Consider the following 16476-nt stretch of genomic DNA (forward strand, 5'->3'; position numbering starts at 1 on the left):
CTTTTTTAACTTTTTGTAATTATTTTCTTTTTCCATTGAAGAGTTCCACTGGCTGCCTTTGATGGTCAGTTTTGAAACTGAATGATTCTATTCCACACCCTGTGTGCTCATATTTTGGGTGGGCATGGTTATGTTTGTGAAATTTTTCCTCCCAAATGAACCACTTCCGCTCTGCATGCAGATCTCATGTGATTTTAATTTTATCATTCTACTTTACACAGATGCATTCGTTTTTTTACAACTCTGCATGATGAAGGCAACTTAGATGGTATAAGCTAGTTTGTCAAGTGTATCTAAATAGTGACATTTCTTAACAATAGTGAATATCCAGTTCTCTTCTTTCTTTTGTATCCTAGTCATAGCTTATGGCTGAAAATTTTTACCACCAGAGTAAATTTCGTGCAGGTTCTCAAGATGAAATTTACAGAAAATGAAGTCGCAGGGATGAACTTGAAGAGCTGATTATTAAGTTTTAGATTCAAATGCTTTTCCTATCTACTAAATGTTCTAAGAAATGTTGATTCAGAATTGCATCGAAGGCGACTTTTAGGGGGACAACTTTCAAATTCCATTTCCATCAGAAGCCTTGTTTTGTGTAGGGTTACACACCATATCTCAGTGTGTCGTGAATGGTTTTTGATGACAAGTCATGGATTTTTACTGCTTATCTAGTGTTCATCATGCACAGTTGTTGCTAGCTAGCATTATCATTTGCATTTGAAACCAAAGACCTCAGTATGTGTAATTTAACCTGTCTTCATGTTATCAACTAATGAAATGGAATTTGTCAATATTCACATTTGACCTTTTCACTTGAAATCTGTGTTGGCGAATTTGTTCTGGGTTTGACAAGCCTATGGTTGCAATGTGAAGGGCTCGCTGATGAAGAAGGTGCCATTTTAAAATAATATTTTTCGTGAGGACATCGAGCTTCAGATTTCCATTCCTCTGGCTTAGCAGTTGCTGCCCTGGACATGTATATATTATTTTGATGGTGTAAGTTGTTTTTTTTCCCCAGTGTTTATCCTTTTGAAATAAACTTTGTGAATGTTCCAGATATTTTCTTAGTTTCTGAAATTTGTTTTTGAACGCCACTTACCCTAAAAAACTGTGTTTCACAATCATGTCAGTTTGTCCTCCATAACTAAAAAATTATTAGTAAAAATACAATTTTCTCAAGTTGAAAAAAGCAACAACATTTTTTTTTCAACAAGGACATTTATTAAATGATGAAATCACATATAAGCTAAATGAAATAATAAACTCTTCAGACATTCACTCTAAGAACACTCAATTGACAGCCCGTTCATCAGCTCTTGTAATCCTCGTAGTCATATGTGCGAAATGGCAACTTCATCTCCAACAAACCTGGAAAGGGATGACACACCATGAGTCGGACCAAAGATTTTGCCTCAATCCTACCACTACAGTTGAAAAGCTAGTAATGGCTATTTTATCACAAAAAGCAGTTTTGTACAGGCTCTATACACGGTGGTTCCAAGTTAAAAATCCTGCATTTAAAATCTTTTCATGACCCATCATGTTTTAATAAAACTAAAAATTATTCTGCATAGTTAGAAAACTTGGTTAATGGCTCAACCACCAAGGTTGCAAATTTTCAAAGGCACTAGAGTAGAAGCCTAATTTTAACACAATCAATGAGCCAGTTCTCATTTCAAACTTTCTGCATGGAATAGGTAAACATAACACTGACACTAGTCTTTTAAAACAATTTATAAAATGTAAAAAGTCCTTTCCTGAAACGGATAAAGTAAAACTATCACATAACAAAAGGTCATCTTCACATATCAGCCTCACAGACACATTGCCACTCAAGAATTACACAGTTCTCTCTACACGGTAACTAGTTTTGAGAAATTTGGCGTAAAATTTTCTGAGTTACACAACATATCAAGCTTTTCCGAACCCATTTCTTTGAATATCTTGATAACGACCCCAAATAAACTTGCGATTTTGATAGAGTAGATGGAACATTCGGTTTTTTACCTCATCATTTCACTCAAAAACGGACAAAAATGTCAAGAGATAAAACTTTGTTATTCTAAGGTAGCGATATACAGCACACTATAAAGTACTACAGTCTAGTAATCACATAGCAAAATCGGCGAGATAAGGAAGTCTGTTCGTTATGTATGAATTTGCCATTTTGCTGTGTATGTGTTTTAATGAAATACAAAGAAAAATTCAGGACCTGATAATCCGTTAGTTATGTGAGTGTGTTTCGACAGTTGTCTCCGCCTAAATGCTCGCTGCTCGGGAAGGCCCCTAAGCGTGTGTTTATACGAAGTGAGCGTTTACATTAACTTCTGCAAAGGGAGGAAAGGACGCAATACTCTCATTTCCTTGATATTAGAGTGACCTCCTCTGGGGGGTGATGGGTCATTTTGGCCGATTATGTGACGACACGCAACTGTTTTGTGAAGGATTCCCCAACTGCGGTTATGAATTATGAATCAGTGCTTCCACCAGCCGAAGGTGAAAAGTAAGGAAAATTCTGCCCCCCAGCAGGGTCCAGGGACAGCGTCCAGGTGGGGGTTCAGGGGGCAAAGCCCCCTTAGAAATTGAAATTTAGTGCTGTTAGAGGGTTGAAAATGGCATTTGGGAGCCTGTTTGAAGAGATTTCCGACAGCCCATAACATTTATTTTTTCACCAACATTTTTGTCTTGTTTGATTTCTTCCCCAACATATCTTTTCATTGCTGGCAATGTTTAAAAGCAGGTTCCCCTTTCATTGCTACTATAATTCAATTAATTTGTCCTCACAGCATTGATAGCAGGCAAACCTGGGAATAATAAATAGATGTACCTTCAAAATACAGTTGTGCAGCGTATACCCAATTTTTTTTCTCAATTTTCACGTCTGTTTGTCGCCCGTCACAACCTCGGAACACCACTTCGAATTATTTTTTATTTTACCTACAGCTGGATCGGGCCCATCGCCCGACTCGATCGCCTGAAACAAACTGAAAATGAAAACAAACACGTTTGTTTTTGAGGCGACCGAGTCCGGCGATCAGCGCGATCGGCCGATCCTATCCCTTGTGGGCACCCCCGTATCAGTATATTTCTTTCATCGCGGCCCTTATTGCGTTCACGTGCCGTAAAATCTTCGCATTGATAATTTCTCTAGATCAGATCTAGACAAATTTGCAGGGAAAAGTTTCTTTCTGACAGTAATTTTCTGTCTAAGATCAAAAGTCAATTTACTTGATCAACGCGCAGATTTACCAGCCGCGGCAACAATCCAAAGATAGACAGAAGGAATGAGTGAATGATAAAAAGGAGGAAATTGGAACAAACGGTTTGCCAGATTTTGATCCATCTGCAGGTAAAAAATGTACTGCTGACCAACCCGCAATGAATGCACGGGACATAGCGGAATAATGGCCAATTGCAGGAAATTTGCAATCTGGCAGGTTACTATAACTTTAACTTGCTGCCGAGAGAATTACCGTAAATATCCGTATATACAAGACGATACGAAGGCGAGTACGGAATTTCGGCAGTCCTGCGCTGTCGCAGTTTTTTTAATGGAGGGAGTTGATAATGATGGAGGGACAAGTACGGAACTGGCAGAAAGTACGGATTTCCGTAAACATACAGAAGAGTGGAAGCACTGATGAATACAATGGGTTGGGGGGAGGTAGGGAGGGGCGCAGAAAAACAGACTCACTATACTGATATGCACCGTAAAAGGTTGGGAACTGATAAGAGGAAACTGTCCGTGATAGATCTAGTCATAGGGAAAAGCTCTCAGCCACGCAGCTTTCTAATTCCAAGCGATCAATCCCGACTCCTATTGCAACTGGATAAATGCATAGGATGACATCAGACTTTTCTCTTTTGATTCATTGAACAAGTACATTATAAGTTCTTTGAGCGCGGTTGATTACTTACTTATCTTTGATAAGAGGTCTATCTAGTGTTTTACAGCATTCACACGTGTTGCGCATCATAGGTCTAACTAAACATTACATATGCTGCCATTCAAACACCAATCAGAAACCTTCTCTCAAAGACGCATTTTGAGTGATCAATCAGAAGACATTTCAGTTCCCCCCCTCCCCAACATATCACCCGACCAGTCCTAGACCTAGATCTATGTGTGTCAGTGGAAAGTAGGGCGTGAAAACTCTGTCCACCGCTCTCTTAGTTCTGCGTGAAGGTCAGTTTCGACTAGGAATGTCTTATGCAGGCTGTCTAGACTTCGGTGAAAATTTCCCATTGTGAAGCTTTGCCCGTCGGAGCGTTTCGCGTGTTGAAGTGTGTGCTTAAAAGAAGTGACCGTGCATTTGTACGTCTAAATTATATATATAGTAAAAAAAAAAACCATCATATGACGGAAGCGTGCGTTTGAGCGTAGCGTGCCTTCGTATGGCTTGCGTTTAGGCAGAGACTACAGTACTATATTGTATATATATATATATTGTGTCAATATCCAGACACGACAAAAAATATATGGAATGGATATGATTACATTCAACAAACTATATTTTTAGTATTTCAATGAAATGGTAATTAACCTTCAAACAAAGAGCCAAAACATAACATAGAATACAAGAGATTATTAGAATTCAAGGGGTTTTAAAAAAGACCGAAATATCTCCAACGTTCCAAGTTTTTACCTTGGTCCTGGGCCCTCATGACAGACACGGTCAAAGCTTTCTGCTGGGTCTGGCACAAACCTGTCTTCATCGAGTCAAAGATTTCCCCCGAGTGAGGACAGATGAACTGTTCTAGCAGCTTGATGTTCTGAAAAGAGAAGGTTTACACTGTCACTGACACTTACACAGTCTTGGGAGTCAAAATAATTGAAATTACTACATAATCATGGGTCTCAACTTAGAATTTTTAAAAAGGAGGAACTTTCCGCGTGACCGCGACAGAAGCCCATTTTCGCGAGACACCCACTATTATTATACTGTTGGACCCTAGAATGTAGAAATAAAAACCATCAATTTATCAAAGCAAGGTTATTTCACACCAGTTTGAGGGTTCGGAAGATAATTTCAAGTAAGAGTCACTTACCAAATATTTACAATCTTGATTACGTACAGAAAGTGTTGGTGCACTGTGGTCTTGTGCGACTTATTTATATTTTACCTTCATCGTATTCGCCTGCATATATAAACTACATGTATATAAAAATGAATCTTGTTTGGAGCCTGAGAAAAGTCCTAGAACCAGAATATCGACTGTCATGAACCAGTCTGGGAGTAATGATTTATATAATAAACGTGAAAGACAAGATTAAGGCTCAAACTCAAAGTAGAGTAATATTAGTAATAACTTGAATAGCTCAAGTAAACCTATTCAGTGTGAGAGGTGTAAGAACTGTGGGAGGGCAAGATGCAGTGACACTGAAAATCTGCGAATCTTAGAGACATAATTTACTGTCACCCATCCAATGAAACACGAACACTTAGGCCCCTGCCCTAAGTTCATTAACACGCTTACAAGTAGTTATGACGGATCCCAATTATACACAAGGCAAGCACCAATTCGCACTTTACTTTGCAGAGAGCTGTAGTAGTAATCGAAATTCTAAATATTAAAAATTTGCTTCCAATTTCTTTTCTGTTTTTGTCTTCTCGTGTTGCGTCCAGCCCTTCCCCCATCCCCGAGCGTATCTTTTTTTAAAAATCAATAATCTCCCCCCATTCTGGAGTCCTGTACTTCACAGCGCTCAGAACGTGCACAGATTCATTGACCAGTCACAATGACGAGCCCGACAAGACGCTTGTATAACTTTCTTTTCTTTTTATTTTTTGCCCCCACAAGCGACAGCAAGTTTGTAATGCAGAACCTGCATGTTACAAATGTTGCGTTATCAGACTTTAACAGACAAATTTCTGAGATCTTGATTTTCCGGTCGAGCTTCGGTATCACATACAATTCCGCTTGCCGCCATAGCCGCCTGTCCGCGTGAAACGTACTCTCCGACCGGGAAAAAACGAATTAATATCACAATCGCGACCGGCAAAAATGAACTTAAAGAAGTTATCGGATTTGGTTTTCAAATAATATTCGAGATCTTTTAAGTATTTTCCGGCGTCTCTGCGATTTTTTTTCAAATTCCCGGGTAATTCCCGAGACCTGGCAGTCACTCTGCTCTCAGCAACTCTCTTTCTGATTGGCCCGCTGTCACGGTAGCGGAGTTTAGAGGAGGAAATGGCGGTAGAGGAATTCTGCTAAATAGCAGAATATTGAGACCCATGATAATATGTTAAATTTACTTTTTTACAAGAATAACAGTGCAACAAGACATTGAATAATATGCTAAAATACCTACCAGCCCAGAAATCTGGTGTTTTAAAAGGCTTCTGACAATCAGCCAGACACAAGAGGACAAACACCCACAGAGCTTCAGAAATACCAGTGCTCTAAGGTCTCATGAACAAAAGGAAAATTTACTATTTTGGACAGGCCATTCATTAGTCATTCCAGTTGTCACATTTTGGAAACCATGCAAAGGAAGGGAAGATGGAGGGTAGTTTCACTTCAATCTTAATGAAAGCTAACACAGGTTAGACGAATAAACAAACATTTCTTGAAAAACAAAAACAAGAGAATTTTAGTAAAAGTAAGAGTTTTACGGCACTTGCAACTCAATAAGGTCATATAAGTGTCGAAGATTACAGGTATTACAAGAGAGTAACAAACACAAAAAAGGAGGAGGAGAAATAAGGACGATAGATCATGTTTGATAGGAAAGAAGAAGCAAACCACACCAGAGCACCCGCCAACTACCCACAAAACAAGAGAAATAAAGCCATATAACACTTATCAAGCATAGATTAAACACATCATAGTGTGTTTAACAAATTGACCTACTTTTGCATCCAGGACAAGGTACTCGTCTCTGCAGATAGGACAGGGGCTGGCAGTGGCAATTTCTCCCTGTCTCTGTGACCAAATAAAATATTTTAAAAATATCTATCATGAAAAGCTTCAATAAAAATATACGCACAAAAGATAAAAGAGAAAAAAAAAATATTCTGGGACATAATAAGAACTAAAGCAATGTTATGTGTCAAGACCTACTTGTCTAAATCAAATGTAAAGGGGTCTTAAAAGAGATTAAGCCCAATCACTGCCAATGCATGTTGTCTTCAACCATTTACCACCTCACTCCAACCATAGTAAAGCTGCATTCTAATCTAATCTCAAACAATCTTGCCACAAACGTTGCTCAAATCCAAAACTCAAAATTGTTTTTCAGCAATGAAAAGATCAACAGGTTTGCTCCAGAGGAATAATTTACATTCAAAGCTCTGGTCTAAGTCAAATATAAAAAGTACAAACACAGGGTGACTTCAATCAACAGTACAGCCCCCTGGAAAAATAAAATTATAATGGAGCCTGGCTCAAACCTAGGAAAAGAATGTAGACTAAATGTTTCCTAACGAGACAAAATTATAGACCAGACTCTGCCAGAAATTGAATTCAAGACCACTATATGTATAAGATTAATCTAGCATCCAACCCACTAGACTGCAACAGAAATAAGTCATACATTTTCAAAATTATGCATACTTACAATACAATTTTCCCTTGTGGGAGGGGGGATTTTTCCTTTGAAATTTCTCCTGTAGTGAAACCACACGGGTTTGTCTCCATAGCCTTTCACAAATTCTGTGCCCAAAGAGCAAAAAAAAAAGAAAAAGAAAGAAAAAGAAAAAGAAGAAAAAAATAAAAGTTCCATGTTGATATTGGCACATTCAGACTGAATTGGAATGGTATCAAGTAAACAGAAGAGCCAGAAAGAGCATTTTACACCCCGTAATACATGATATGATCTTTTAATTAAGTTTAATAAAATGTTATTTAATCTTTGCTGTCAATATCAGCTAAATATGCACAGTTGTACTTATCCATTATCAAACAAAAGCACTCCCCAATCACTTCTCCAGGTTATATATTTGAGTTTACTGAATCTGTTGGCACACGGTAAAACCTTTATGTAGCAATACCACATGCTTGTGCCAGTCGTGCGGAAACATGGTGAACTCAACTGTTCTTAGCTTCAGCCCCATGTATCACATCACACACTGGAAAAATTGGGGCATTTACTGCAGAAAAAAATGTTCAGATGTCTGCAATGACAATCAAGTTGTTATTAAAGCAAGAGGACTCCTCAGTTGTGAGTCCAAAACCTGCCCAATGGTACCATCATTTTCTGCTTCCTTATTTGGAGGTGTTGCAAAACATCTGAGTATTACCAAAACCCCCCCAAATTTGGCAGCTAATGAGAAGAGAGATTGATCTTTACATCAAACGCATCTTCCTTTTACAAACTGAGCTTAAAATGAAGAAATTACAGATGTGAACATATCCTCCAAACTCAAATGACAACGTAGAACAAATCATTTGTTAATTAATTACGTGTAAAACCAAGTCGACTTTACTATTAATAAAACATCATTATAAACCTTTTTTTTCCACATTTTTCTGATTTTTTCTCCCTTTGAGAACCCAGATTTGTACACATCCACGTATAACTGAATAGACCTGTGTATATTATCAAGCTATGTTTGTTTCTTTTAATTGAAATGTGCATAATTACATTTTCAGATGTCTTCAGTCATTATCAAGTTTTTATTAAAGCAAGAGGATTCCTCGTTTGTGAGTCCGAACCTGTCTAATTGTACCATTATTTTCTGTGTCCTTCTTTGGAAGGGCTGCAAAACATCTGAGTATTATTACCCAAACCCCTCAAATTTGGCAGCGTATAATTATCTGGGTTTTATAACTACCACTCCCCACAACAGTACGAGTTGAGCTTACCCGGGCTGTGGACATATCTTATACTTGTCTCGGGATCCACAATTTTCCTCTTGGGAGTCAAATCTTCCTCACTGTTCTCCTGAGCCTCTGATTCTTCCTGGTAGCGACGTTGAGACTGCATCAAAGTGCGGCACCATGTCTAGTGAAGATAATTTTTCAAAACAAAACTCCTTTAACACAAATACAACTTAAATTTCCAACAACAATGAGTCGCAAGACCAAAGGAAAAAAATTTTTTTTTAATCAATAAAAATCGCCAAACCAAACCCGCAGATTGAGTCAGCTTGTCAACAAGTATATTACAGAAGGAAGTGGTTATTCTCACCAGGGGTGGGAATAACCCACCTTGCTATTCTCAACCCCTCTTTTAACCGGAAATGACCCTATAGGGATCAGGGACGAGGCTACTAGAAATAACTCGGGGAGGGAAGAATACCAGTCATCTCGTCACATGGTCATTTCGTCACACTGGTGCAGTCAAAACGTCACAGTCATCTCGTCACAACCCACATTCACAGGGATTTCGTCACACACTTGGAAACATCAAACGCGTATTGTCATTGCGGGGGTGTGTGGAAGGACGGGGGAAGGGTGGAGGTGGGAGGGTGCGAGTGGTTGTGCCTACCTGATCAGCAACACCGTTCATAACTGGGCAAGCTTTGTTGAGTTGTTTTTAATTACAGATTTTTTTCACAGTTGTTTTTGCCTTAGTTCCTAACTTAGTGAGTTTTATAAACTTAAGCCCTGGAAGTGCTCAGGCCCTATATTATATTACTGGGCATGAGCTGGGCTACCCAGGTATAGGGCCCACCAATTTTGATCGAGAAGCGCGCAGGCCCTAGGCTATATAAAGTGCATAGGCCCTGACCCTTTTCAATGGAAAATTACAGCATTCCATAAACATGGAAAATGCAATTGGGGCGGGTTACTTCCGGGGAAACGCTGCGATTCTGGGGCTAGTGCAAGTATAACAATTTTCCAGAGATAAGGGAAGTCATTTCGTCACAGTCAGGGTTGTCAGTTTGGAGCCAAATCCCAGAAATGTGGCTCTTTTGGATCCATCTGGCCTGGAGAATTTCATTTGGCTCTCTGGCTCTTTTTTGGCTCTTAAATCCAAATGTTCAAAAATGAGGGGAAAGAAGAAGCACGGAAAAAAAGAAAAAGAAAGAATAAAAGAAAAAAAATTAAACTGAAGAAAAGAGCTTGGATTGCTTAATTATTAAACTAATTAACACGATTTAACGCCCTCGCCCATTTGCTTTGAATAATTTACAACCCTTCTACTGTCGTGCAAGAGCATTAGTCTCGTGCTCGTGTCTTGTTACGTCGGTACACACTCTCTTTTCCTTGAACCATAATTCATCATGTGCAGGCAGAGAGTGAGAGTCCTGCCATCATTAAGTGTGTAAACAGCAAAAGGTCCGGCCGTCGGCCAGTCCCACATCCCGCGCAGTAGCGTAGGTAGTGAGACACATTTTTTACTGGAAAGGGTAAAAACGTTTTTACATTATTATTCTAGATCTAGATCTATTTGAGATTTGTTGTTCATTAAAGATTAAATTGAACAAAGATCTCGTTAAGAAGATCATATCTATTGTGTTTCAAAAGTCTGCATCGTAATTTTCCATATATCCGTTATCCCGACATAATTCGGTAAGAGCGCTCCTTCATCTCATTAGAATGGAATGCTTGAAGCAGTCCGAACTAATACATTAATAAAATATAGATCTTCATCACTGTCAATGTCCACTAGGTGGGGGGGTGAGACCAGCGGGTCATGAGCTATTCTCACCAGGTGGCCATTAAAGTTCGAGTGAAAATTTTTGAAAGGAAGAGGCTAGCCGTACTTAATGACGGCTAGACTGTTAGGCTTAAGTACGGCTAGACAGCTGGGCTAGCCGTACTTATTTTTAATATGATGGTTAGATCTGGACTGACAACAACAAAAAAAGCCTACTGAATTGTAAATAAATTTTTAGTTCGCAGTACCTAACCTAAAGTATTTGTATTTGAGACGAAACCAGGTGACTTTTAAATGACAGTGCATTAGAGATGGGGCGAGCGGACGGACGGGTTCGTTACTCGCGGACTCAGTCAGAGCGAGCGGGTAACGGACGGCCATGAAAGCGAACTGCGAACCTCAAGACAGTTCGGTTTTTTGGGTCCGTTCCACAATTTGACTCTCTCAGCGAGCGGACTGCGGACCTCAAGCCTCAAGTCAGTTCGTTTTTTGGGCCGCTCCACAATTTTATTCACTGGGCAGGTGGGCAAACGGACGAACTCTAGCAGACGAGATACTCGACGCAAGGTTAGGCCCACGGTCTAATGTTTGTTAATTAGGCCTAATGTTTCAAACCACTAGCGGTACCACAGGGAGTGAGAGAGGCTGGTGACGTAGTACTATGTATGTAACCTTTCACCTTGTGCGTGGGGCACACTGTTCACATTCCAATTATCGCAAAGGCCGGGGAGGGGGGCAGAAATTTCCGCCACGAACGCCTAGTTAAAATGTGAGGCAGGAGGGTGATTTTGTAATTAATCTTTTATTTTTTTGGGGGGGGGGGTTTGTAAGTTGTATGCAATGGAAGGAGTCGCTCCTGTCCGTCCATCCGCCCGCTCGAATGCATGGAGTCTCTCGGTCCGCCCGTCCGCTGAACAAACTGTTGTCTCTGTCCGATGTGTAGCGAGTAGCGAGTAGCAAACTACTCTTCACAAGCGGACGGTTTGTTACCCGTCCGCTCGTTTGCGGGTAGTGCCAACGAGTAGTTCGTTACTCGCGGACACTAATTTTGCGAGCCCGACCCAACCCTACAGTGCATGTATTTTAAACCTGAATAATTACTAATGAGACCTGTTTTCTAGGCCTAATGTATGGCCTGAGATAAATACGGCTAGACGGCTAGGCTAGCCATACTTAAGGACGGCTAGACAATCAGGCTAGCCATACTCATTATTGATGGCTGAATTGTAAATGAAATGTTTAGTTTGCAATGTCTAAAGTATTTGTATTTCAGACAAAAACAAAAGGTGCCTCACTGACTTGCATGTATTTTAAACCTGAATAATTACAGTGGAAACCTGTTATAACGAGAGGGAAGGGACCGGTGCGAAATGTGCGTTATAGCAGGATTCTCGTTACAAGGGATCCAATAACAAATTCAAGGGAAATAGTAATGTAGGCCTAATCTATGAGTTTGGCGTTCTGTTTATTCCTTTTTGTATTTCCCCTGGTGATGATTTGTTCAACATGATCTCTAGGTCTTACTTGATCAAAAATCGAATTAGGTTTCTTTCTCTTGCACTAGCAATGTTGACAGCTCAGCGTTGGCGATCAGAAAGAAGGGGCTCTGGCTCTAGGCTAACTCGCCCGCTGTGTTGTCCCCCACCCCACCACACCCTGTGGTGCATTGCGTCTGCTTGCGCACGTCACACATTCACTCCATCTATCACAGCATTGTGACCTCTCCATCCCGTACCAGAAAAGTGAGAGGCACGGTATGCCTAGATAATCTAGACTGGCCTGGCCTATCACGCGATGCGTTCTGCTTGTCTGCGCATGCCACACCCTCTCCACTCATCATTCGCTCCGGCCTTCATTGTTGGTTCATGTGGGCTCTCCCATTCTTTGTTTCGCTGGATCACCAACAACTTTCTCAACTGGCAAGGTTTTATAATATAATGTTTAATTGATCTGTGCGCTGTGCACAGCAGCAGCAATATTCCGTTAAAACCGACTCACGTGACGGTCTGATTGAGCAATAGCAGTATTTTATTTACAAAGATAAAGAAGGAGAAAAAACGGGGTTTTAGAATAGTGTCTTTATAACAGACTTCTCATTGTTTCAGGACTCGTTATAAGTGGACTCCACTGTACTAGATCTAGATCTAATGAGACCTGTGTACTCAACATGTTTGAGTCGATAGGGCCAAACCTAGATCTAAATACGGCTAGACTGGCAGTCTCACTTCGTTTTTGAAAACCTTTTTCATTTCTTTCATTCTAAAGATCTTCGTCTCCTGTGTTTCTCAGCATTTTCTTAACCAGAAGATAAAGAGAAGACAGTAAAACCTGCACTCGATGTCTTTATATTTTGTTTGACGAGCATCCACATTCTAATTCAGTGTATCCTGGCGCTCTTTGGAAATTACCTTCCCGTTCCATTGGCAGCCATTTTGAAACATATCATTTGCCAGGTAAACGTGAAGATTGAGCTTTTTAAAAAATAATTATTTTTGCCCCCCCTACTGTTATAGATAGTGCACATTAATACACATATAGATCAATATGTAAACACTCTGGGTCCACCAAGTTAAATCCGGCCAAAATAAATTTTTAATACAAAAAAGGCAGAAAAACATTACTGGCTAATGTGGTAGGGTTCACTTACCCTACATGGCCACTTTTGTCCTTAGCAATCACTTCTGTTTCTTATCTTAGCTTAGCCAGGCTATGTAAACAAACGGGAGGGAAGGCAATTTCCAAAGGGAAGTGATTACTCACACCAGGTGTGCGCATAAGATTTCATTTTATTCACACCGGGTGTGCGCAAAAGAATTAATATTATTCACACCGGGTGTGCGAATAAGAAATAATTTTATTCACACCGGGTGTGCGAATAAGAAATAATTTTATTCGCACAGGGTCGAGCCTACGTTGATTTTGGACCTCGTTTGTCACACCCGGGTATCCCACCTTTTGGCAAAGGCTTTAAATGTTAAAACTACTGGACACTAGATCTAGATTATCTAGATCTAGCTAGTATAACTTGTTTCAGATTTAAAGTTAAAGTAAGCATGCACTCATCTCTCCCCCCCCCTCCCTCCCTCCCTCCCTCCCTCCCTCCCTCCCTCCCTCCCTCCCTCCCTCCCTCCCTCCCTCCCTCTCCCTCTCCCTCTCTCTCTCTCTCTCTCTCTCTCTCTCTCTCTCTCTCTCTCTCTCTCTCTCTCTCTCTCTCTCTCTCTCTCCTATAGCACAAGCAAAACAGAAGAAAAAAAACTGTTAAAAGAGAGATTTGAGTCATTATCATTGACACAATACACAACTTGAATTCCAATTTGAGTTGGGTTTTTTGGTATCACATTGCACAAAATTAGAATTAGATCTAGATCTAGATTCTATCTTGATCCATCCCTACCAAAGATAGATAACAAGATTGTTCACTCAGTCCGAAAAGTGTTCACAGAAGTCAGCGCATTGCTTCAGAGGGCGCTGAAGTCTTTGTTTTGAAGCTCTTTCCTTTCTCTAGAAGAAGAATAGGATAAGCACAGTCTGTTAATTTCACTTTTATTGTTTTTCACACTAGTCCCAGTAGGGTCTGTTTGCAAAGTCCGCACTTTTTCGAAGAGGGCGCCACCAAATTCTGAGAACACTTTTTTATTTGGCTCAAAAAGAAGAGCCAACTATCTTGTGATCCATGATCTTTGTCCCTACGTGAAAGAGGATGAAAAAAGGAAAAATGAGGAAATGCTAGATCTAGATAATTACCATCCTTCTTTTGAAACGCCCTGTGCCAATAATATTTTGTAGTATCGAAGTACAGACCCAGTAGATCTAACCGGGAACAAAGTCACGAAGTATACAGACCCGGTAAGGGAACTCTTTTGTGATTTCGGAAAGCTTCAGCGCCCAGACCCGGTAGGCTTAGGCGCCTAGTGTGTGTGTGTGTGTGTGTGTGTGTGTGTGTGTGTGTGTGTGTGAGAGAGAGAGAGAGAGAGAGAGAGAGAGATGCTAGCAAAATGAATATGACATGCTCCAGTTGGCAGGAGGGAACGAGAGAAAGATAGAGAGGGAAATATGTGGGGAGAAAGAAAGAGACAAAGAAAGAAAAAGAGAAGGTGAGCGATACACAGAGGAGAGAGAAGCAGAGAAATAGAGAGGGTGACTGCTCGATTAAAATTATGACATTGTTTTTTTCTTCAAATTGTGATTCCTCCAACTCCAAAACGGTGGAAAAACGATCGTTCATCGAAAAGACATCTGCAATCTTCATTTAGATCTGTTCTAGGCTAGCCTTGAAACTAAATCAATGATTTTTATGTCTGTCTGTCTAGATCTAGACCTAGGCCATAGATCTAGATCTAGAAGAACTTAGATCTACCCTGAGCCAAGAGGGCGCTGAAACTTTCCAAAATCACAAAAGAGTTCCCTAACCGGGTCTGTATACTTTGTGACTTTGTCCCCGGTTACCGGGTCTGTATACACTCCCTTGTAGTATTCACACACCTGTGCGAATATAATTTTATAGTATTCACACACCCTGTGTGAATATAATTTCATAGTATTCACACATCCTGTGCTAATAAAATTTCATAGTATTCGCACACCCTGTGCGAATACAATCCCATTCAGGCACTACTTGGATATGGTGCTCCCGACTTTTGTGTAGTGTAGGCAACTGAAATATCGATACTGATTCAAATAGTCGGTATCAATGTTTTATGTTTTATCAGTAGCCTAGATTCTAAATCTAGCCTACAAAATGAGCAGTAAAATTTCACTTGTTTTTCACAAAGTCAGAAAGCCCCCCTGACTTAAAAAAAAAAAAACATGGGGTGGTTCAGGGGGGGCATGCCCCTCTGAATTTGACCATGACTTGATGTTTTTTTGCAATTCGGTTTGAAAGGCTATCTCTTCGTCACGCGAATCAAAAAGTAATCGTTTAGACTTAGAACCAGAAGTAATCGTTCTAATCTAGATTTTCTCTAGGTTAAGTTATATTTCCCTGTCACAAAAGTCGGGACCACCATCCAATTAGTGCCCCCATTCACACACCCTGTGCCCCCATTCACACACCCTGTCACCTGTGCCCCCATTCACACACCCTGTGCCCTGTGCCTGTGCGAATAACTACAGTACAGCCTTTCCAAAGAGCCTTCCATTTCCCTCTTATGTTATCATTGTTATCAAGTTTTTTTTTAAATGTTATAATAGTTTTGGATTTTTTCAAATGCTATAATAGTCGCAGCTCATGCTTTGGACTCCTGGAGCCTGGAGTAGACTGGAGACGGAGACTGCAGTCCACAGTGACTGAGTGACGAGTGAGTGCCACCCCTCCCTCCAACAACACACAGCATTTAAATCTTATTACGGCGCTATTAGATTCCAAACAGAATGCTGCTTCTTAAGAGACACACACATACCAAATTAGTTGTTCTACACTGCCCAGTATTGTGTTTAGAGCCTAAAATCAAAATTCTTTTCATGATTGTGTTTATCATTGGAATGGAAGCAGCCATCTTGAACAGGTCGTCATTGAGAAAGGTGACCAGAGTTACTTTTTCATGGAACGCAATACCGTTTCTTCGCATTATTATTATTATTATTACTTATTATTATTTTATTACTATTATTATTATCATTATTATTATTATTATTATCACTATCATTATCATTATCATTATCATTATTATCATTATTATCATTATTATTATTATTAATATTATTATTATTATTATTACTATTATGATTTTTGTTTGTGATTATTGTCATAGCTATTACAGCTGTTATTATTGTTGTTAATTGATGTTATTGTTATAAGTTTTGTTATTATTGCTATTATTGAAAGCATTATCATCATAGCGACGAATTCCAATTTTTTTAAAGATTTAAAACCAGAGAGAGAGAGAGAGAGAAAGAGAGAGAGAGAGAGAGAGAGAGAGAGAGAGACA

The 16476-nt window shown here is 39.8% G+C and overlaps 1 protein-coding gene across 1 annotated transcript; it reads right to left on the reverse strand.

Annotated features, from left to right (window-relative positions):
* Positions 1 to 1198: 1198 nt before the first annotated feature.
* LOC101851834 (28S ribosomal protein S18b, mitochondrial) lies at positions 1199 to 16073 on the reverse strand. The gene is made up of 6 exons (XM_005108925.2): positions 15949 to 16073; positions 8809 to 8947; positions 7562 to 7656; positions 6856 to 6927; positions 4647 to 4773; positions 1199 to 1368 (listed from the first exon to the last, which is right to left on the reverse strand). The coding sequence occupies exons 1-6, from the start codon at positions 16042 to 16044 to the stop codon at positions 1310 to 1312; spliced, it is 588 nt and encodes a 195-aa protein (XP_005108982.1). The 5' UTR covers positions 16045 to 16073; the 3' UTR covers positions 1199 to 1309.
* Between the last annotated feature and the right edge of the window lie 403 nt (positions 16074 to 16476).

The sequence above is a fragment of the Aplysia californica genome, unplaced genomic scaffold (genome assembly GCF_000002075.1).
Source record: "Aplysia californica isolate F4 #8 unplaced genomic scaffold, AplCal3.0 scaffold00734, whole genome shotgun sequence".
In the NCBI taxonomy this organism is placed as follows: domain Eukaryota; kingdom Metazoa; phylum Mollusca; class Gastropoda; order Aplysiida; family Aplysiidae; genus Aplysia; species Aplysia californica.

Coding starts and splice junctions, on each gene's coding strand:
- LOC101851834 (XM_005108925.2), bottom strand. CDS start 16,044: ATGGCTGCTTCCATTCCAATGATAAACACAATCATGAAAAGAATTTTG. Junction 7,657..8,808: donor AAGATATGTCCACAGCCCGG/GTAAGCTCAACT, acceptor CTTTGGGCACAG/AATTTGTGAAAGGCTATGGA. Junction 6,928..7,561: donor CCACAAGGGAAAATTGTATT/GTAAGTATGCAT, acceptor ATTTGGTCACAG/AGACAGGGAGAAATTGCCAC.